The 18647-nt window shown below is 38.9% G+C and overlaps 1 protein-coding gene across 2 annotated transcripts in view; it reads left to right on the forward strand.

Moving 5' to 3' along the window:
- Positions 1–18647, forward strand: part of LOC128691914 (dipeptidyl peptidase 8) — a 103312-nt gene that overhangs the window by 24160 nt on the left and 60505 nt on the right. For both annotated transcript variants that reach the window (XM_053780894.2, XM_053780895.2), the window contains exons 4-6: positions 3816–3945; positions 5091–5231; positions 14361–14463. In XM_053780894.2, the coding sequence (XP_053636869.1) occupies positions 3816–3945; positions 5091–5231; positions 14361–14463 (374 nt within the window). The remainder of the gene's footprint in view (positions 1–3815; positions 3946–5090; positions 5232–14360; positions 14464–18647) is intronic.

The raw sequence follows: 18647 nt of genomic DNA on the forward strand, positions 1-18647 counted from the left end.
TCTTATGGGGAAAATTAATTCGCCTTCCGATAATTTTGGCATACGATGAGCTCTCGGGAACGGATTAATATCGTATACCGGGGGTCCACTGTATACTGGTAGTGGCTTTGTGTCAACCATAGTGTTTTAATGTTGCCTTTTCCCCATTTATAACTTTTTTAGCATAGTTTTAAATGTTTATAGAGTAGTGAACTGTATATTGTAATAAACAGAATAAAGGAAATCAGCTGTAATATACATTACAGTGGAACCCCGAGTTTTGGCCTCCCTGAGTATCAGCTGCTTCAAGTTTCGACTGCATTCTCGGCTAAATTTTTTCCCGAGTTTTGGCCTGTGCCCCATGTTTCGGCCAGCGTACCAGACCTGTTCGCCTGCCTGCACAGGCATTGTGAACCAGTCTAGCTTTATCCTTGAGTGAACATTACCCTGTGTGCTCATCCAAACATTTCACAATAAATTCATTGTGTTTAGTGCTTATTTATTGATTGTGACTGAAATAAGCCACCATGGGCTCAAAGAAACTTCGTAGTGGCAGCCCTTTGGTAAAGAAAGTGAGAAACATGATAGAATTAAAGAAAGAAATTGTAACAAAGTACCAAAGTGGAGGAGGAAGAGAGAGGGGAGAATGTGCTTTCTTCAGTGATTCTGCGATATGTACGATACTAAAGTAGCACAAGTCGATAAAGTCTATAGTGCTAGCCAGCGATAAAGTGTAGCATTAACAGTGTAGCAAGTAAGTTAAGCGATTAAACGATAGAAAAAGGACAACATGAAACCGGCTCCTCCATTGTTGTTGGAGTTACGTAGGGTGACTGACAACGCCGCTCTCTCTGCTGCTGCCATCACCACCACTATGTAAGGCCCTTATACACCCAACAACAAACAACACAGCAACACTAGTCAGTTGGGGAGAGAGACATATGATGTATTTTATTCATTCTAGAGTATATATCATGATTCTGTGTTATTAATATTGTTTATTATGTCAGATGAATTGTGCTAGATAAATAAGCCGTAGAGCTGATATTAATGTCATATTGAAGGACTATCTTGTCCTGCCTCTAAACAAGCTCTTCTGCTTCTCTCATATGCCATTAAAATTAGTGCTTTATATTTATTTCTCGTTGTTTTCTGTATGTAACACTATAGTGTTTATTCTTTAAAAACTGAATTTTTTTGTGAATATTTTTGGGTGGAACAGATTAAGTGCATTTACATTATTTCTTATGGGAAATATTGCTTCGACTTTAGGCAGTTTCGATTTGAGGCCTAGCTTCTGGAACGGATTATGGCCAAAACTCAGGGTTCCACTATACAGTGGACCCCCGGTTAACAATATTTTTTCACTCCAGAAGTATGTTCAGGTGCCAGTACTGACCGAATTTGTTCCCATAAGAAATATTGTGAAGTAGATTAGTCCATTTCAGACCCCCAAACATACACGTACAAACGCACTTACATAAATACACTTACATAATTGGTCGCATTCGGAGGTAATCGTTATGCGGGGGTCCACTGTACTTAGGTATTCATACTGGTCCAAGAGCTGGTCGTAACGAGACTCACGAAATCGTGATGACACGATTGCAAACAAACCATACCCCGGCCGGGATTGAACCCGCGGTCATAGTCTCAAAACTCCAGCCCGTCGCGTTAGCCACTAGACCAGCTAGCCACAATAAGATTCGTCCAACTAGGTATATTTCTACACCATAGGAAGGTTAGCTGGAGATTCGTCTGTAAAAACTTGCATTTGTGGTCACAGTGGTGCCTGTGCTAACCTTCCTGTGGTGTAGAAATATACCTAGTTGGACGAATCTTATTGTGGCTAGCTGGTCTAGTGGCTAACGCGACGGGCTGGAGTTTTGAGACTCTATGACCGCGGGTTCAATCCCGGCCGGGGTATGGTTTGTTTAGCTGGTCGTAAGTCTGAGCGGCCATTAAACGAGTACATCTTTAAGTGAGGAGGGACTGTATTTGATGCTGAATCTAAAAATACAGTGGACCCCCACATAACGATTACCTCCGAATGCGACCAATTATGTAAGTGTATTTATGTAAGTGCTTTTGTACGTGTATGTTTGGGGGTCTGAAATGGACTAATCTACTTCACAATATTTCTTATGGGAAAAAATTCGGTCAGTATTGGCACCTGAACATACTTCTGGAGTGAAAAAATATCGTTAACCGGGGGTCCACTGTACAGTGGTGGGAATAACACACATTAGGGGTTCTGGATATTTAATCAAATCATTTTTTAAAAAATTAAAAAAAATCATTTGCTTGCAATAAAATTTAAGATGAAAAAGAATTGAGTACAGTTTAATTTGTTTGGGACAGTTTGGTGTCACATTGAGTACTGTGCTATACTTTGCATCTAGTTGATGAAGTTATCTGTTTACTGGTTTTGGGGACTGTCCTCCTCACAGTGTAATGTCAGACTAGGCTTCCTAGGTTAATAAGAAAATACTGGATAACAGTATTAAAAACTATTAAGGAGTACATGGGTAAGTAAAGGTATGCATATACTGAGTATAAGTAGATAATGACAGATTGAAAATGTGTTGGGCAAGTAGTTTTGTTAGTGGGTTCAGGTTTGAGAAGGACTTGCCTTGTATGGGCCAGTAGGCCTGCTGCAGTGTTCCTCCTCCTCCTCTTATGTACATGAGATTATTAAACACAAGTCTAACCTGAGTGATGTGTGGATGTATATTTTTGTGACTTGTTGTATATAGTCCACTGATGACTAAAAGAAATATTTACAAAAGACCTGGTCATTTTTTCACAGCACTCTGGGCAAGTGTATAAATTACCTAATAATTATCAAAAGTAATAGTTGTGGTACTTGGCAGTTACCTAAATAATTGTTTGTGGAGATACAGTAATGTACATAATTGCAGTGTGACAGAATGCTTAATACACTACAGTAGTTACAAATTGTTAGTATGATGGTTGGTGGATACACAGTACTGTTCTATAAAAGGAAAAGTAATTCATTTTGGGATAATGTACTCATTGCATAATGTGTTTATAGTGCTTTTGCTTCACTTTGTGAGGTGCTAAACCGGTGTAGATTATTTAGCACAAGGAAGAGTAGAGGCTCAAGCCTCCACTCAATAATCATGGAAGTCTCTCCATACTTAGTCATATAGCAAGCATCTACATAATGGATGTAAATTTGTCATTGCTGTTTATTAGGGTACTATATGAATAATAACAATAAATTAAGATAAGTTAAAATTGGAATACAGTACTGTGTTTTTTTGAATATTGTGTAGTGTTGTACTGTGAAGTGTTACAAAGGTACTGTAATTAACTTCAGTCATACTCTAATCTTAACCTCTTAGGCTACTGTTTGTACAAACGAGTTAGGTGTGAACTGTTGCAGCCATGATATTTTGACTTTTTGCAAATTTGTAATGTGAAGAATAATAAGTCAAAATACCATGGTCAGAATAGTTTACAACTAGTTCACAAGATAGAGATGAAAATCTGTCTTTTACTGAAGTTAAGATGATAAATAATCTATTTGTCCAAACACCTAAAATTTTGTATCTTTGTAACAGTAAGTTTGGTCTCTCAAAATCTTAATAACACAGTTGTAAACAAACCATGGAATAGAAGGGAATTGAACCCATGGCAAGCGGGTTGCAGAACTACAGGCCAGTGTGCAAGCCACTGGGCCAGCTGGCTACAATAAGATTCATTCCTGGGTTCAATCCCTGCCCATTTCGTGGTTTGGTTAGTAAGTTGAGTATTGTGCTAAACTGTTTAAACTGGAGAATACAGCATAACTAATGTGAACATATTTTCAGACTGGGCCTATTAGCCCCAGAGAATTACCTAGTGTGCCAATCAGACTCAACCCACAAATATGCCCTGCGAACCCCAACCTTATTGCCTTTGCGGCTCGATATGACATTTATCTTTATAATACTAAAACAGGTATGTTTAACCTTGTGTGTTGCTCTTTTTAAAATAAAGCAAACAATAATAGTCCATGAAGGTAATTTTATAGTGGTTCAAGTTTAATGAATTTTATCTGGTACTTGTTGTTTGGTAATTATGCATATTTGTTTTAGAATTTTGGAATAAATAATGATGTAGATTTGTGTTGGTAATAAAAGTATTGTATATTTATGTGCAGAATTCACATGACATAATAGTTTGTTGTATAAATTAATTTATTTTAATCTGTTGCTCAGTATTATTCCTCTAATATACTCTTGCTACTCTGTGAACCCAGGTCTTTCATGGTAGACTTAACCGGAATTGCATTTAACAGCATGCTAGTGTAGTAGAAAAGCTGTGGAGGGAATGAGAGAAATGTTAACTGTGTATATCAAAAAAAGCTTGCATTGGGGAATATTAAAATATTTGGAAAATGTATTTAACAAGGGTTATAGGAGGATACTGAGATGTTGAAATTTTTTGACCGAGGCAAATTGCTGAGGGCTGATGTCTGTTATGAGCCGAAGCATAATTAGGATTAGAAGAGTAGTAGTCAAGTAGAATAACATGTTACGTGGAAGGATGGGTAGTAGTGGAGCTGGTCAAGGAAAGGTGGTTAGGTTAGGTTTGTCAGGAAACGGGACAAGTGTTTCCTGACCCGGGTCTTGGTCATATGATGACCAAAGCTCTGCAGCTGGAGCTTTTGGTCATCTGACTGAGGCCTTCCACTCCACCCCATTAAAAACTAAGATTATGATGATAACCAGATAGGTGGTGTGGGGAGATGGGGAGTAAAATGTAAATGGAAGGGAATGCTTAGCTAGTGCATGTTAGAGGTGTTGAGTATCTGGGATGGGAGTGAAGAGAGATCCAGCAGTTGCCTCATTATTTCATATACAGTCGTAGAAACCTGAAGTTGGAATAAATACATTACTTATAAAATATAATTGTGAGTTTTTTTGTCACTTCAGATTGTGTTATTCCACCATTTTCTGCTGATTATATATATATAGTTTTGGGTGAATATAAAATATAATTTGCAAGATTTTCTTGTCCTTTTCTTCATATTATGTTATTACTTCTCTTATTTTCTACTGATTGTATATATAGTTTTGGGTGACTATTGTATTTTGTGACAGGGGAGGAGAAAAGAGTAACTCATGTACATAGTGGTAGCGGCCGACTAGAATACGACCCCAAGAGTGCGGGGATGCCCTCTTATGTAATGCAGGAAGAGTTTTCCCGTTATCAAGGCTACTGGTGGCAACCTGTATCTCCAGGTATGTCACCCTTATTTATTCCAAAATATTAATCGTGTTGTCATTGACTTTCAGAAAATGTGTAAGTCCTGTGGTATCATTTCAAGAGTAATAAAATCCTTCATCACTATTAATTTTCTTAATGCATTTCTACAGAGAAATAATAATGAAACCAGTATGAATAGATTGACAAGTCTATTAGCTATGGAAAAAAAAATTGGCTATACTGTACCCGATATTGTGAAGTAAGTGAATGTATAGGAGGGCCCTGTTCATATGATTTTTAGGGTTAGTGACCCCGAATGATAAGCAAAAATCGACAGCAGGTGGAACAGGGCCTTTTTGTGTTTTTCTTTTCAGATATGTTTAAAATGCCTAGTAATGTGTTTACACAGTAATATGTTAAATACAGCGGACCCTCGGTTATCGGCCGTAATCCATTCCAGAAGGTCGGCCTAAAACCGAAATGGCCGAAAACTGAAATAACATTTTCCATAAGAATTAATGTAAATCCAATTAATCCATTTCAGACACCGAAAAATTTTAACAGAAAATACATTTTTTAAAGATTAACTAGGGTTTAACATACACAAAACAATGAGAACTAAATAAAATGACTAATGAAATAGATAAACATTTAAATAATTTTTACCTTTATTGCGTATGCTAAATGGCAAGGAGCGGAGAGGGTCAAGTTTATTGTTTGGAAACAGGACAGAATGCTTAAATATGATGCTGTTATCAACTCCATGGCTTATCTATCACAATTCATCTAATATGACATAAGCAATATTAATAACATAGAAACATGATATATACTCTTGAATGAATAACATACGTCATTACGTATGTGAGGACTGGTGGTGGTGTTGGGTTTATAAAGGCCACTGACAGCATAAGCCGTACATATAGTGGTGATGGCGGCTCTGCTACCACCACTATTCACACTGAAACAATGTATATAATTTATAAATAAGAAATATTTACACTTACTGTACCTTGGAGGAGATACTGGCATTGGTTTAGGGTGGTAGAAGATAGGCAGGGTGGTGTATATTGTCAGTGGCCCTATATACCTCCAACAACATTGGAGGAGTCAGTTTTGTGTCGTCCTTTTTCTATTGCTTAACTTACTTGCTACACTGTTAATGCTACGCTTCATTGCTGGCTGGCGTTATAGCCTTTATTGACTTCTGCTGGTTTAGTATTCTACATATTGTAGAATCACTGAAGAAGGCACATTCTCTCCTCTCTCTTCCTCCTTCACTTTCGTACTTTGCTACGGGTGGATGCGTCCATTACGGCTGATAACTGAAATAACGGCCGATAACCGGGATAAAATTTCGGCCAAAAAAACGGGCGATAACCAAATTAGCCGATATCCAGAATGGCTAATAACCGAGGGTCCACTGTACTCAGTTCAGCTAGGCAAAAAAAGATAAGGAGATAAAATAAATACAGTACATATAATACTTACCTTAAAATAAGGCACTGGATGTCCTTGCTCTATGCAACTGTTGTGTGAAAATGGCAATAATGGTGGAAAAATGGTAAAAGCACCAAACATAATGAACAGCGGCTCAGTTGAAAGCCAACAAAAATGTAGAACATCAAAAATAAGAAAGCTATATATTCAGGACCCTCAAGGAAGGTTCCTTGATGTTGGTGAGGGGCTCTTGATTTAGGGAATTGGATCTGTGCTCCAGTTCCCCGAATTAAGCCTGAATGCCTTCCACATCCCCCCCCAGGCGCTGTATAATCCTCCGGGTTTAGCGCTTCCCCCTTGATTATAATAATAATAATATATATTCAGGACCCTTCTGATATGCCTTTGTTGAGTTCTGAGAGTTTCTCTATTCCCGGAGCCTGGCCTGATCAGGCTTGTCTGGTGCTTACCTAGTCAACCAAGCTGTTGCTGCTGGAGGTCCACTGACCCACATAATCATAACAGCCTGGTTGATTTTGCACTTGAAGATATTTTTCCAGTTTTCCTCTTGAAGACTCTTACACTTGTCCTAGCAGTTTTTCGTGTACTGTACCATTTTGCAAGTGACCTAGATCTGTTGTTATAGAGGACCTAAGCTAAGCAGATGTTGCTAATAGTTTTTTGCTGAGTTGAATCCTAGACTCATTTTGCCAATAACTCCTTAAGTGTCTGTGCTGTACTTTTATGAGTTTGAAGCCTCTGTCTGTGCTGTAAAACTGTGTGATGAGTTCAGCTCACTCAGATAAGCAGTGAGCAGTAAATTTCGGCCTAGATGTGAGAAAATGGGTTGATGTGGTAAGTATACACCATATAAAAAATCTTGCCCCCCTGTAGAGCATAATGGGGAAAAACCCGACCTTGTTTTTAGTTGAAGATACACCTACCATTTGACTTACGACCGAGCTTTGTTCTAACTAACTGGTCGTAAGTCAAAATGGACGTAAGTCGAACATTACTACTGAATATCAGCATCACATTATGTAATGATTTTATTTTATTGTTATTTTTGTATTTTATTTTTTACTTTACTTTTTATGCTGTTAGTATTGGTTTTTTTTATACGGTAAGGTTTAGGAGAAACACTGTGTACAACACAAACATTTGTTTATTTCCCAAAACATTTGCATACAAAATATGGTCGTAAGTCGAGTGGTCGTACAGTGGTCCCTCGTTTATCGTATTTAATCCGTTCCTGGAGGAGCTACTATTATCGAAATCTACGATTTTCGAATAAATTTTCCCCATAAGAAATAATGTAAATACAATTAATCCGTTCCTGACACCCAGAAGTATTAAAACAAAAAAATTTTTTACATGAAATATGCATGTAGTACATAAACAATACATTGGGACATGATGAATGAAACATTAACAGCATAACACTTACCTTTATTGGCGATTCTTCTTAGTGTATGGAAGACTGGAGGAGGAGACAGATTGGATTACTGTTTGGAAGGGGAATCCCCTTCTATCAACACCTCAGGTACCAAGTGCTTTTCTGGGGTTACTTCTCTGTTTCTTAATGCCACTAGGACCAGCTTGAGAGTCACTGGAGTCCTGTCTCGCAAAATAACTGTGGAGAGAGCTCTGTTTCTGGCGTCTCTTTAACACTTCCCTAAAATGGCCCAAGACTTTTTCACTGTACATGTTGCCAACATGGCTTGCAACAGCCTTGTCAGGGTGATGTTTCTCCATAAATCTTTCCATCTTACCCCACATTTCAAAAATCTCCTTAATTTCTGAAGAAGGCACCTTCTTCCATCTCTCTTCCTCCTCCTCTGCAGCAAAATTCTGAGCTGCAATCTGTTGCTCTTCCTGCTGAAGTTCTTGCAGCTCCTCAGTGGTGAGCTCTTCGTTGTGGTCTTCCACCAACTCTTCCACATCCTCCAAACTCGCATCCAACCCCATGGAACTCCCCAGTGCCACAATGGATTTAACAACAGACATAGGCTCATCAGGGTCAGTCCCAAACCCTTCAAAATCCCTCTTGTTGACACAATCTTGCCACAATTTTCTCCAAGCAAAGTCCTGGTAGTCACTCCCTCCCAAGCCTTACCTATAAGACTTATGCAATGGAGGATGTTGAAGTGTTCTCTCCAAAAATCTCTTAGGGTCAACTGAGTGTCTGAGGTCACATTCAAGTACCTTTGAAACATTGCTTTGGTGTAGAGTTTTTTAAAGTTTGCAATGACCTGCTGGTCCATGGGCTGAAGGAGAGGAGTGGTATTCAGGGCAAGAACTTTACTGTGATGAACCCAAACTCCTTCAGAATTAGGTCATCCAAGTTCGGAGGATGAGCAGGTGCATTGTCCATTACTAGGAGGCACTTGAGATCCAATTTCTTTTCCAGGAGGTAATTCTTCACACTAGGGCCAAACTCTTCATTGAACCACTCGATGAAAATTTCTCTCGTGACCCATGCCTTACTATTAGATTTCCAAAACACACACAATTTACTCTTCATAACTTTGTTTTTCCTGAACACACTGGATTTTCAGAATGGTACACTAGTAACGGCTTCACTTTGAAATCCCCACTAGCATTATTAGCACAGAACATGAGCGTCAGCCTGTCTTTCATAGGCTTGTGTCCTGGCTGTGCCTTTTCTTCCTGAGTAATGTAGGTCCTCTTTGGCATTTTCTTCCAAAAGAGGCCTGTTTCATCACAATTGAACAGTTGTTCAGCTTTGTCCTTCAGCCTGTATGTACTCCTTGAATTCATGCACATATTTTTCAGCCGCTTTGTGGTCCGAACTGGCAGCCTCACCATGCCTTACCACACTGTGTATGCCATTATGGTTCTTAAATCTCTCAAACCAACCTTTACTAGCCTTAAATTCACTCACATCACCACTATTTACAGGCAATTGCTTTACCAGATCGTCGTGCAACTGCCTAGCCTTTTCACAAATAAGCGACGTCATAAGACTATCTCCTGCTAATTGTTTCTCGTTTATCCACACCAATAATAACTTCTCAACATCTTTGAGTACTGGTGATCTCATTTTTGTCAGCATATTTACCCCCTTTGCAACAACAGCGTCCTTGATTTCCTTTTTCTTGGCCACGATGGAACATATGGTTGTATAGTGTTTGTTATACATCCTGGCCAGTTCGGCCGCACTTAAGCCACTTTCATATTGTTCAATGATGTTTTTCTTAAATTCAATCGTATTTCTCACCTTCTTTACCAAAGGCTTGGCACTAGGAGCTTTCTTTGGAGCCATGGTAGCTTATTTAGTGCTTTTTTTTTTCCAACGAGTCGGCCGTCTCCTACCGAGACAGGGTGACCCAAAAAGAAAAAATCCCCAAAAAGAAAATACAGTGGACCCCCGGTTAACGATACTTTTTCATTCCAGAAGTATGTTCAGGTGCCAGTACTGACCAAATTTGTTCCCATAAGGAATATTGAGAAGTAGATTAGTCCATTTCAGACCCCCAAACATACACGTACAAACGCACTTACATAAATACACTTACATAATTGGTCGCATTGGGAGGTGATCGTTATGTGGGGGTCCACTGTACTTTCATCATCATTCAACACTTTCACCTCACTCACACATAATCACTGTTTTTGCAGAGGTGCTCAGAACACAACAGTTTAGAAGCATACACCTATAAAGATACACAACATATCCCTCCAAACTGCTAATATCCCAAAACCCCTCCTTTAGAGTGCGGGCATTGTACTTCCCATTTCCAGGACTCAAGTCCGGCTATATAAAAATAACCGGTTTGCCTGAATCCCTTCACTAAATATTACCCTGCTCACACTCCAACAGATCGTCAGGTCCTAAATACCATTCATCTCCATTCACTCCTATCGAACACGCTCATGCACGCCTGCAGGCACTAAAATGAGTGGAATATTATGAAATATTTCGTAGGAGCACGTGAGGGGACTTTCGCTCACTGGTAAACAATGCCAGACTGGCTGGGTAGGGAGGCCGCCCTGGCTCACACCGTGCGTACGCGTCCCGGACGACCTACTATTCGCAAGTCAGTCTACGATTAGCGAGTCCATGTTTATACGAAAATATCGCTATGATTTCCAAAATCTATGACTCTCGAGCCCTACGATTATCGAGGGACCACTGTATGTCGAGCAGGTCGTAAGTCGGATGGTAGGTGTACAGTGGAGCCTCGGCTTAAGAGTTCAATCCATTCTATGACCTTGCTCATATCCTGATCTGCTCGTATGCTGAGTCAATTTTCTTTATTTAAATTAATTGATATGCCATTACGTAATCCGTTCCAGTGGAATTCCTGCTCTCAGGAGGCAGGAATATGATGCTAATATCAACTCTATGGCTTATTTATCTATCATAATTCTTCTAATATGACATCATAAACAATATAAATAACATAGAAACCTGATATATACTCTAGAATGAATACAATGTCATTATGTGACAAGTGATGGCGGCCATTCCCTACCTCAAGTTGCCACCTTGTTGTGGGTCAGTGGGGGAAACCTCCCGCCATGCCCTGCCATCCCCCAACACTCCCGACACCACCCTCTCAGCTTTGTGAATACGTGTTCAGTTCCACTTCTCTCCTACAAGCTAACTGTGTGTGTGATTGTGTTTTGATCTTTTAATTACCATATCTAGTACAATCTGCCAAGCAATCATGAAACCCAGTAGGCATACCAGCGTTGCTGAATGACTTACTGACTTGATTGACTGACTGACTTGACTAAATGACTTGACTGACTGGATGATTTACAGACTTGACTGAATGGCTTAATGACTTAGAATTTTTCCCTGAAGAGGACCCTGAAATGGTGTCTACAGCAACTGATACCTTACCATCAGTTGTATAATGTACTGCAGGGTAAAATAGAACAGAAGTCCATTACAGTATTTATGCACACTCCAGTACAACCATCGACTTTAGTACCAGAACCTCTACCATCCACCTCAGTCCAGTAGGGCCACAGCGTAACTCTCCACTCTCTTCACAATCGTCGACAAACACCAGCGCCGACAGTTTAAGGTAAGAAATATTATTATTTCTGTTGCAGTTATAGTCTTAAGTAGTAAAAACAACATAATGCATCATGACAATGAACTACAATTATATACTATTCACTTTTACTTTTGTAAGATCTGGAGGTCTAAAAACAAAGTTGTTTGAATTTTTGCTCGGATCCGGAAAAAAAAAAATTGACGGAGCACCTGCTTGTATCCTGAGCAATTCGCATGGTGGGGCACTCGTAAACTGAGGTTCCACTGTAGTGACTTTACGGTGAATTTTTGGATGAGTTTTATGGCTATATTCTCAGTTTCTTAGTCTCGTTTGATAGGATGAAAGATATATTACAGAAATAGAGATGACTTTGATTGGTTTCAGGACTGGAAATAGCTTGAAATTGAGCTCCAAGTAGCAGAAATGTTTGATTTTTGCCAATATTCCAGGGTAAACAAATCACATCACTTGTTCAGTGTGTGTAACTGGTCGGTCTAATATGTGTTCATGACATTATTGATACAGTTATTATAATAATGCTTAATAGTAATTTTTTTTTTTTTTTTGTGAATAAAAATTCAAAATGGAATTCACATGAACAGAGGAAGTGTTATTTTAGTGCCAGGAATGCTGGCCTGCATTGTTTTCTGATAATTTACATCGTGTTGTGCAAGCTGGGAGCAATGATAAGGCTTCAGAGGCTTCTTTAATTGTGAAATCGTGGGTACACAGGTAGTGTGTTTAAGTTGCCCTGGCCCAGGAGAGCCATAGGAGTAGGCCTGTTGACTCTATAATGCCTGGATGCCAAGTGAGAGTGAGGCAGGGTGATGTGGGTTGAAGTGGCATGCCTACTAGGCTTGCTTTCTGGTGGCAACTATAAAAACTAGCCATGTAGGCTTATAGACTACGACATTGTTTATTCTGGACCCTATTTTGAAATTTGCGTGAAATTGACTAAATTACCAATTTCTGATCACTATTGCATAGTTGAAATAGTTGATTGGGTGGTTCAGTTTCTTGTGCTTAGTTGATAAAATGGAAACCACACTAGCAAAATAGCTAAGAATTTGGTTAAATGAAAAACTGTAATTGGCCTAAAATAGGACTCAAATTGGACAAAATGTGTAAATATCACTGACACGGCAGAATTTGTGAAAGTGTAATTTTGTAAGTTTTCCATCAAATTGTGTGCTTTTTGTGTTATTACATTCAGAAAAAGATTCTCTACAATTTAATAAGAAAAAAAGAAACCAATTTTTTTTTTTTTTTAATATCTTGGACCCTGTAGACATTTTTCAGATAGGGGGTCTGGACACTTAAGGGGTTAAACTACAAACATTTTTATCCATTTGCTCAATGTTAAATTGCAAGCTACATTAAGCAGTTCAGTCGCAATGACATGGAGCGATTATGGTTCCTCCGAATTGGTCGTATTTCTCTTACTCTTGCATGTCTTGAAGATGTTGATCAGTAAGTCACATGTGCAGCAGTTAGGTATCTTTATTCCAAAATGTTTCACCTACACAGAGGCTTCTTCAGTTGAAGACTATGATTTCAAGGGTGATGGACTGATAACATCGCCTTTACATCTTTATTTCTTCTGCTGCCTCCTCAGTATTAGACTGAAGAAGCCTGTGTAGGCAAAGCATTTCAGAAGTAAGATACCTTTCTTTTGCACATGTGAATATCAGCTTGTCAGTATTCTTTCTTTCTTTCAACAAACTGGCCATATCCCACCAAGGCAGGGTGGCCCAAAAAGAAAAACGAAAGTTTCTCTTTTTAAACTTATTAATTTATACAGGAGAAGGGGTTACTAGCCCCTTGCTCCCGGCATTTTAGTCACCTCTTACAACACGCATGGCTTACGGAGGAAGAATTCTGTTCCACTTCCCCATGGAGATAAGAGGAAATAAACTAGAACAAGGACTAGTAAGAAAATAGAAGAAAACCCAGAGAGGTGTGCATATACACCTACCATCCGACTTACGACCTGCTCGACTTATGACCACTCGACTTACGACCGTGTTTTTTATGCCAAATTTCTGGGAAATAAACAACTATTTGTGTTGTACAAAGTGTTTATCCTAAACCTTACAGTATAAAATACAGTACTAACAGCATAAAAAGTAAAGTAAAACGTGAAATACCAAAATAAAACAATAAAATAAAGTCATTACAAAAATGTTTTGTTGATATTCAGTAGTAAAGTTCGACTTACGACCATTTCGACTTACGACCGGTTTCTCGGAACCGAACTCGGTCGTAAGTCGGATGGTAGGTGTATATGCTTGTACATGTATGTGCATTGTGACCTAAGTGTAAGTAGAAGTAGCAAGGCGTACCTGAAACCTTGTTTATGAGACAGAAAAAAAGACACCAGCAATCCTACCATTATGTAAAACAATTACAGGCTTTTGTTTGACACTCACTTGGCAGGACGGTAGTACCTCCCTGGGCGGTTGCTGTCTACCAACCTACTACCTATCTTGTCAGTACATATTGTATACCATTATCATATTCACATCTTATGAAGATGGCAGTGACTATCTGCCAGTCCTTGCCATGTCTCAACCATTGAATCCCTCTTAGTGGATTTTCCTAACTCTTCTTTTAATAGTACCGGTAATTGAAACCACTGCATTACACCATATTTATTTGAAACTCCATGCTCATTATTGATAATGCCAACAGATGGTGTGTATCGATTACTATTTGAGGAAGTTGATGAGAGCGAAGTTCCTATCGTTCAGTTCATCCTTCCCGATGATTCTGCGGGAATGCTTGATGAGTTTAGGTGAGTCTCTTAGAATCTCGTGTGAAATTTTATGATTTCAAATTAATTTTTAACAACATTATTTTTTATATTCAGTACATTCTTATTTAATTGCATAGAGAAGGTGAAATTTGTATATTCTAAATTTGTATAATATTCATTAGAGGTTTCCAAAGATGTTTCAGAAGTGTTTAATACTTCAAATTGGTGTATTTGTCTGGTATTTGTACTTCACCCATTTAAGAATGAAGAAGTTAGACACAAATCGCTGAAGAATACACAACCCGCATATGGACGAAGAAACTTAGGATGATGTTTCAGTCCAACTTGGACCATTAACTAATGGTCCAAGTTGGACTGAAATGTTGTCACAAATTTCTCCTATGTGCAGGTTATTTGTGTGTTGTTCCAGTCATGGTATTGTGCCATTTTGTTCTTCACTGAGGAATATTTATTTGATAAAAGTAAATAACATTGCTGGGATGGGGATTTTGCAGTTGGAAGATCATCTGAGCTATGATGTCAGCATCCTTCTAGGAGATCTAATCCGGGAATCTAATCCCCGGTATGGCTAGGACATGTTTCCATAAGACATCTGCCATCCCTGTTCACCCATCAGTAAAATGGGTACCTGGGTGTTAGTAGTCTGGTGTGGGTTGCATTCTGGGACAAAATTTTCCTAATTTGCCCGAAGTGCTCTCCACAACAAGGGGCTTTCAATATGGTGATATGTCATTGATGTCAGCTAGGCCTGTATACCTTGTACATGTACTTGTAGAAACATAGATATTGTTATTATTCTGGCAAGATAGTAATTGAGTGAATGACAGTGAAAGTGTTTTCTTTGTTAGTCACCCCACCTTGGTGAGAGACGGCCAGTGTGCTAAAAAAAATATATATATATTTGAAGTTTTTTTATTTTATTTTATTATCACACTGGCCGATTCCCACCAAGGCAGGGTGGCCCGAAAAAGAAAAACTTTCACCATCATTCACTCCATCACTGTCTTGCCAGAAGGGTGCTTTACACTACAGTTTTTAAACTGCATCATTAACACCCCTCCTTCAGAGTGCAGGCACTGTACTTCCCATCTCCAGGACTCAAGTCCGGCCTGCCGGTTTCCCTGAATCCCTTCATAAATGTTACTTTGCTCACATTCCAACAGCACGTCAAGTATTAAAAACCATTTGTCTCCATTCACTCCTATCAAACACGCTCACGCATGCCTGCTGGAAGTCCAAGCCCCTCGCACACAAAACCTCCTTTACCCCCTCCCTCCAACCTTTCCTAGGCCGACCCCTACCCCGCCTTCCTTCCACTACAGACTGATACACTCTTGAAGTCATTCTGTTTCGCTCCATTCTCTCCACATGTCCGAACCACCTCAACAACCCTTCCTCAGCCCTCTGGACAACAGTTTTGGTAATCCCGCACCTCCTCCTAACTTCCAAACTACGAATTCTCTGCATTATATTCACACCACACATTGCTCTCTGACATGACATCTCCACTGCCTCCAGCCTATTTATTTAATAAAATAGAAAGGTATCGATATGGCATTCCCAGCAGTATGTGCAATAAATAAGGAAGAATGGGCCTTGAATAAGGGAATTTGTTTTTCAACAAACTGGCTGCCTCCCACTAAGCTAGAGTGACATATTTGTTTGAATGTATTTGCTAGAGTCCCATAAATCAGTAGGATTGATGTGCTTGATTTGTGTGAAACAACTTAGAAGGGAAGGGAGCATGTGAAGTGAAATTGGGTCATTAATGGCAGGTATGAAAGTAAGGAATATGTTAATTATGGAAGACTGCCACTAAGTGATGCTTAAATTCTGGCATGTTTGTAGGTGCCTTTGTGAACCATTACCTTTAATAAGATGTACCTTCATACTGGTGAAGAGCTTTAATCCAAGGAATTTTAGCTGTCTTCCCCTTGTATTAAAATTGGTTGCTCCCAATCCTTGGTGCTGTACAGCTCCTGGTTGATCACACTGATAACCTGTGAAACATTAATACTCAAGTGGTGATGTTGCTGTATATGAATTACAGTGCTATCTAATACAGCCTCTCCTCACTTAACAACAGAGTTCTGTTCCTTAGACCATGTCGGTAAACAATTTCGTCACTAAGTGAGGAGCATACTATAATGGTAGTGGGTTTGTGTCAACCATCTTTGATATTGTTTTAATGTTACCTTTGCACCTTTTATAACATTTCTGGTATATTTTTAAATATTTATACAGTAGTGTACTGTATATTGTATTAAACAGAATAGAGGAAATCAGCTCTAATATATATTATTTAGGTATGCATACTCGTCAGAGAGCCCAAGTCATCAGTGAATGAGTACGTGCTAAGTGAGGAGAGGCTGTAATGAACAGAAGCAAAAGGTATTTTATGGATTATGTTGGGAGTAAGAATAATGTCACTAACATTATCATCATCAGGGGGAAAAAGAAAATGCATGTCTGTGTATAGTAGTGCTGTTTTGTATGAGTAGCAAATTTGTTTTAAGAATGTTGCAGTAATTGAAAATGATTTGTTTGAGATCAGGGTGTGGTGTAAATATATTGCAGAGAATAAGGAGTGAAGATATTGGGAGACTATGGTGTTAGGTTAAGACAGCTTGGTCATGGAAAAGATACTAGATAGGTTGATTAGGAGGTTGTATTAATCTGGGGTTAATTGAAGGCTGTGTAGGTGTCTGAGGAAAGATTGAGAGGAGGGTATGGAGGTAGTTTTGAAAGATAAGCTCTGGCATCCAGCAGGCATCTGTGTGTTAGATTGGAGTTAGTGGAGGAGAGTGGTTTTGGGGATTTGACATGCTGTTGAGTCATAACCTCATACTGTTGTCTGTGAAAGGATTCACAGAATCCTGATACAGTAGAACCTCTGTATTAGGAATTAATTGGTTCCAGAGAATGTTCTGAATATTGAATTTTCTGAATGTTGGACAAATTTTTTCCATAGGAAATAATATAAATTGAATTAACTCATTCCAGACCCTAAAAGTTACTCTTTACAAACCATTTTAAGTCATAATATTGATTAATTAAACGTAAAATAACATCATGAACGAGCAAGAAATTGTATGTGAACCCTGCAAGAATTTTAACTCCTGTTGCCACATCAGCACTTTTTGTTGTGCCTTTATTTTTTATAATAGAAAATATGGTAGATGTTGACATTCCATATTCCTTGGTTGGGTCAACAAGACATATTCCATTTTCATGTTTTGAAATACTTTTTTTTTTTTTTTTAATTCATTGGTGGTTCTTACAGCTTTACTTTCAAGTTTTTCTTTGCTATTCTTATTCTGGGCCATGATCACTTACTTTCAATAATAAAATAAATATGACACAAATGTACGAGAGTACACTGGTATCAACACACTTATACGGGTGTGAAGTATGGATCGTAAATGCTGCAGCGAGGAGGCGGCTGGAGACAGTGGAGATGTTGTGTCTAAGGGCAATGTGTGGAGTAAATATTATGCAGAGAATTCGTATTGTGGAAATTAGGAAGAGGTGTGGAGTTACTAAAAGTATTAGTCAGAGGGCTGAAGAGGGGTTGTTGAGGTGGTTTGGTCATTTACAGAGAATGGAACAAAGTAGAAAGACTTGGAAAGCATATAAATCTGTAGGGGAAGGAAGGTGGGGTGGGGGTCATCCTTGAAAAGGTTGGAGGGAAAGGGGTAAAGGAGGCGAGGGCGAGGGGCTTGGACTTCTGGCAAGTGTGCATGAACGTGTTAGATAGGAGTGAATGGATATGAATGATTTTGGGATGTGACGAGCTGTTGGAGTGTGAGCAGGGTAATATTTTGTGAAGGGATTCAGGGAAACTGGTTAGCCAGACTTGAGTCCTGGAAATGGGAAGTACAGTGCCAGCACTTTAAAGGAAGGGTTTGGGATATTGGCAGTTTGGTGGGATATCTAAACTGTCGTATCTGAGCACCTCTTCAAAGACATTGATTATGTATGAGTGATGATGAAAGTGTTGAATGGTGATGAAAGTTTTTTCTTTATTTTTGGGTCACCCTGCCTCAGTGGGAGATGGCTGACATGTTGAAAAAAAAGTTATACAAAAAATAACAATTGAATCACACGAGCTAAAAAAGCATGCATTGTTCTGAATATAGTGACATTTGTGAATATCGGTACTTTTTTCCTCAAATTTTTTTCTGAATACTGGATTTTAAGAA

Source organism: Cherax quadricarinatus, chromosome 75 (genome assembly GCF_038502225.1).
Source record: "Cherax quadricarinatus isolate ZL_2023a chromosome 75, ASM3850222v1, whole genome shotgun sequence".
In the NCBI taxonomy this organism is placed as follows: domain Eukaryota; kingdom Metazoa; phylum Arthropoda; class Malacostraca; order Decapoda; family Parastacidae; genus Cherax; species Cherax quadricarinatus.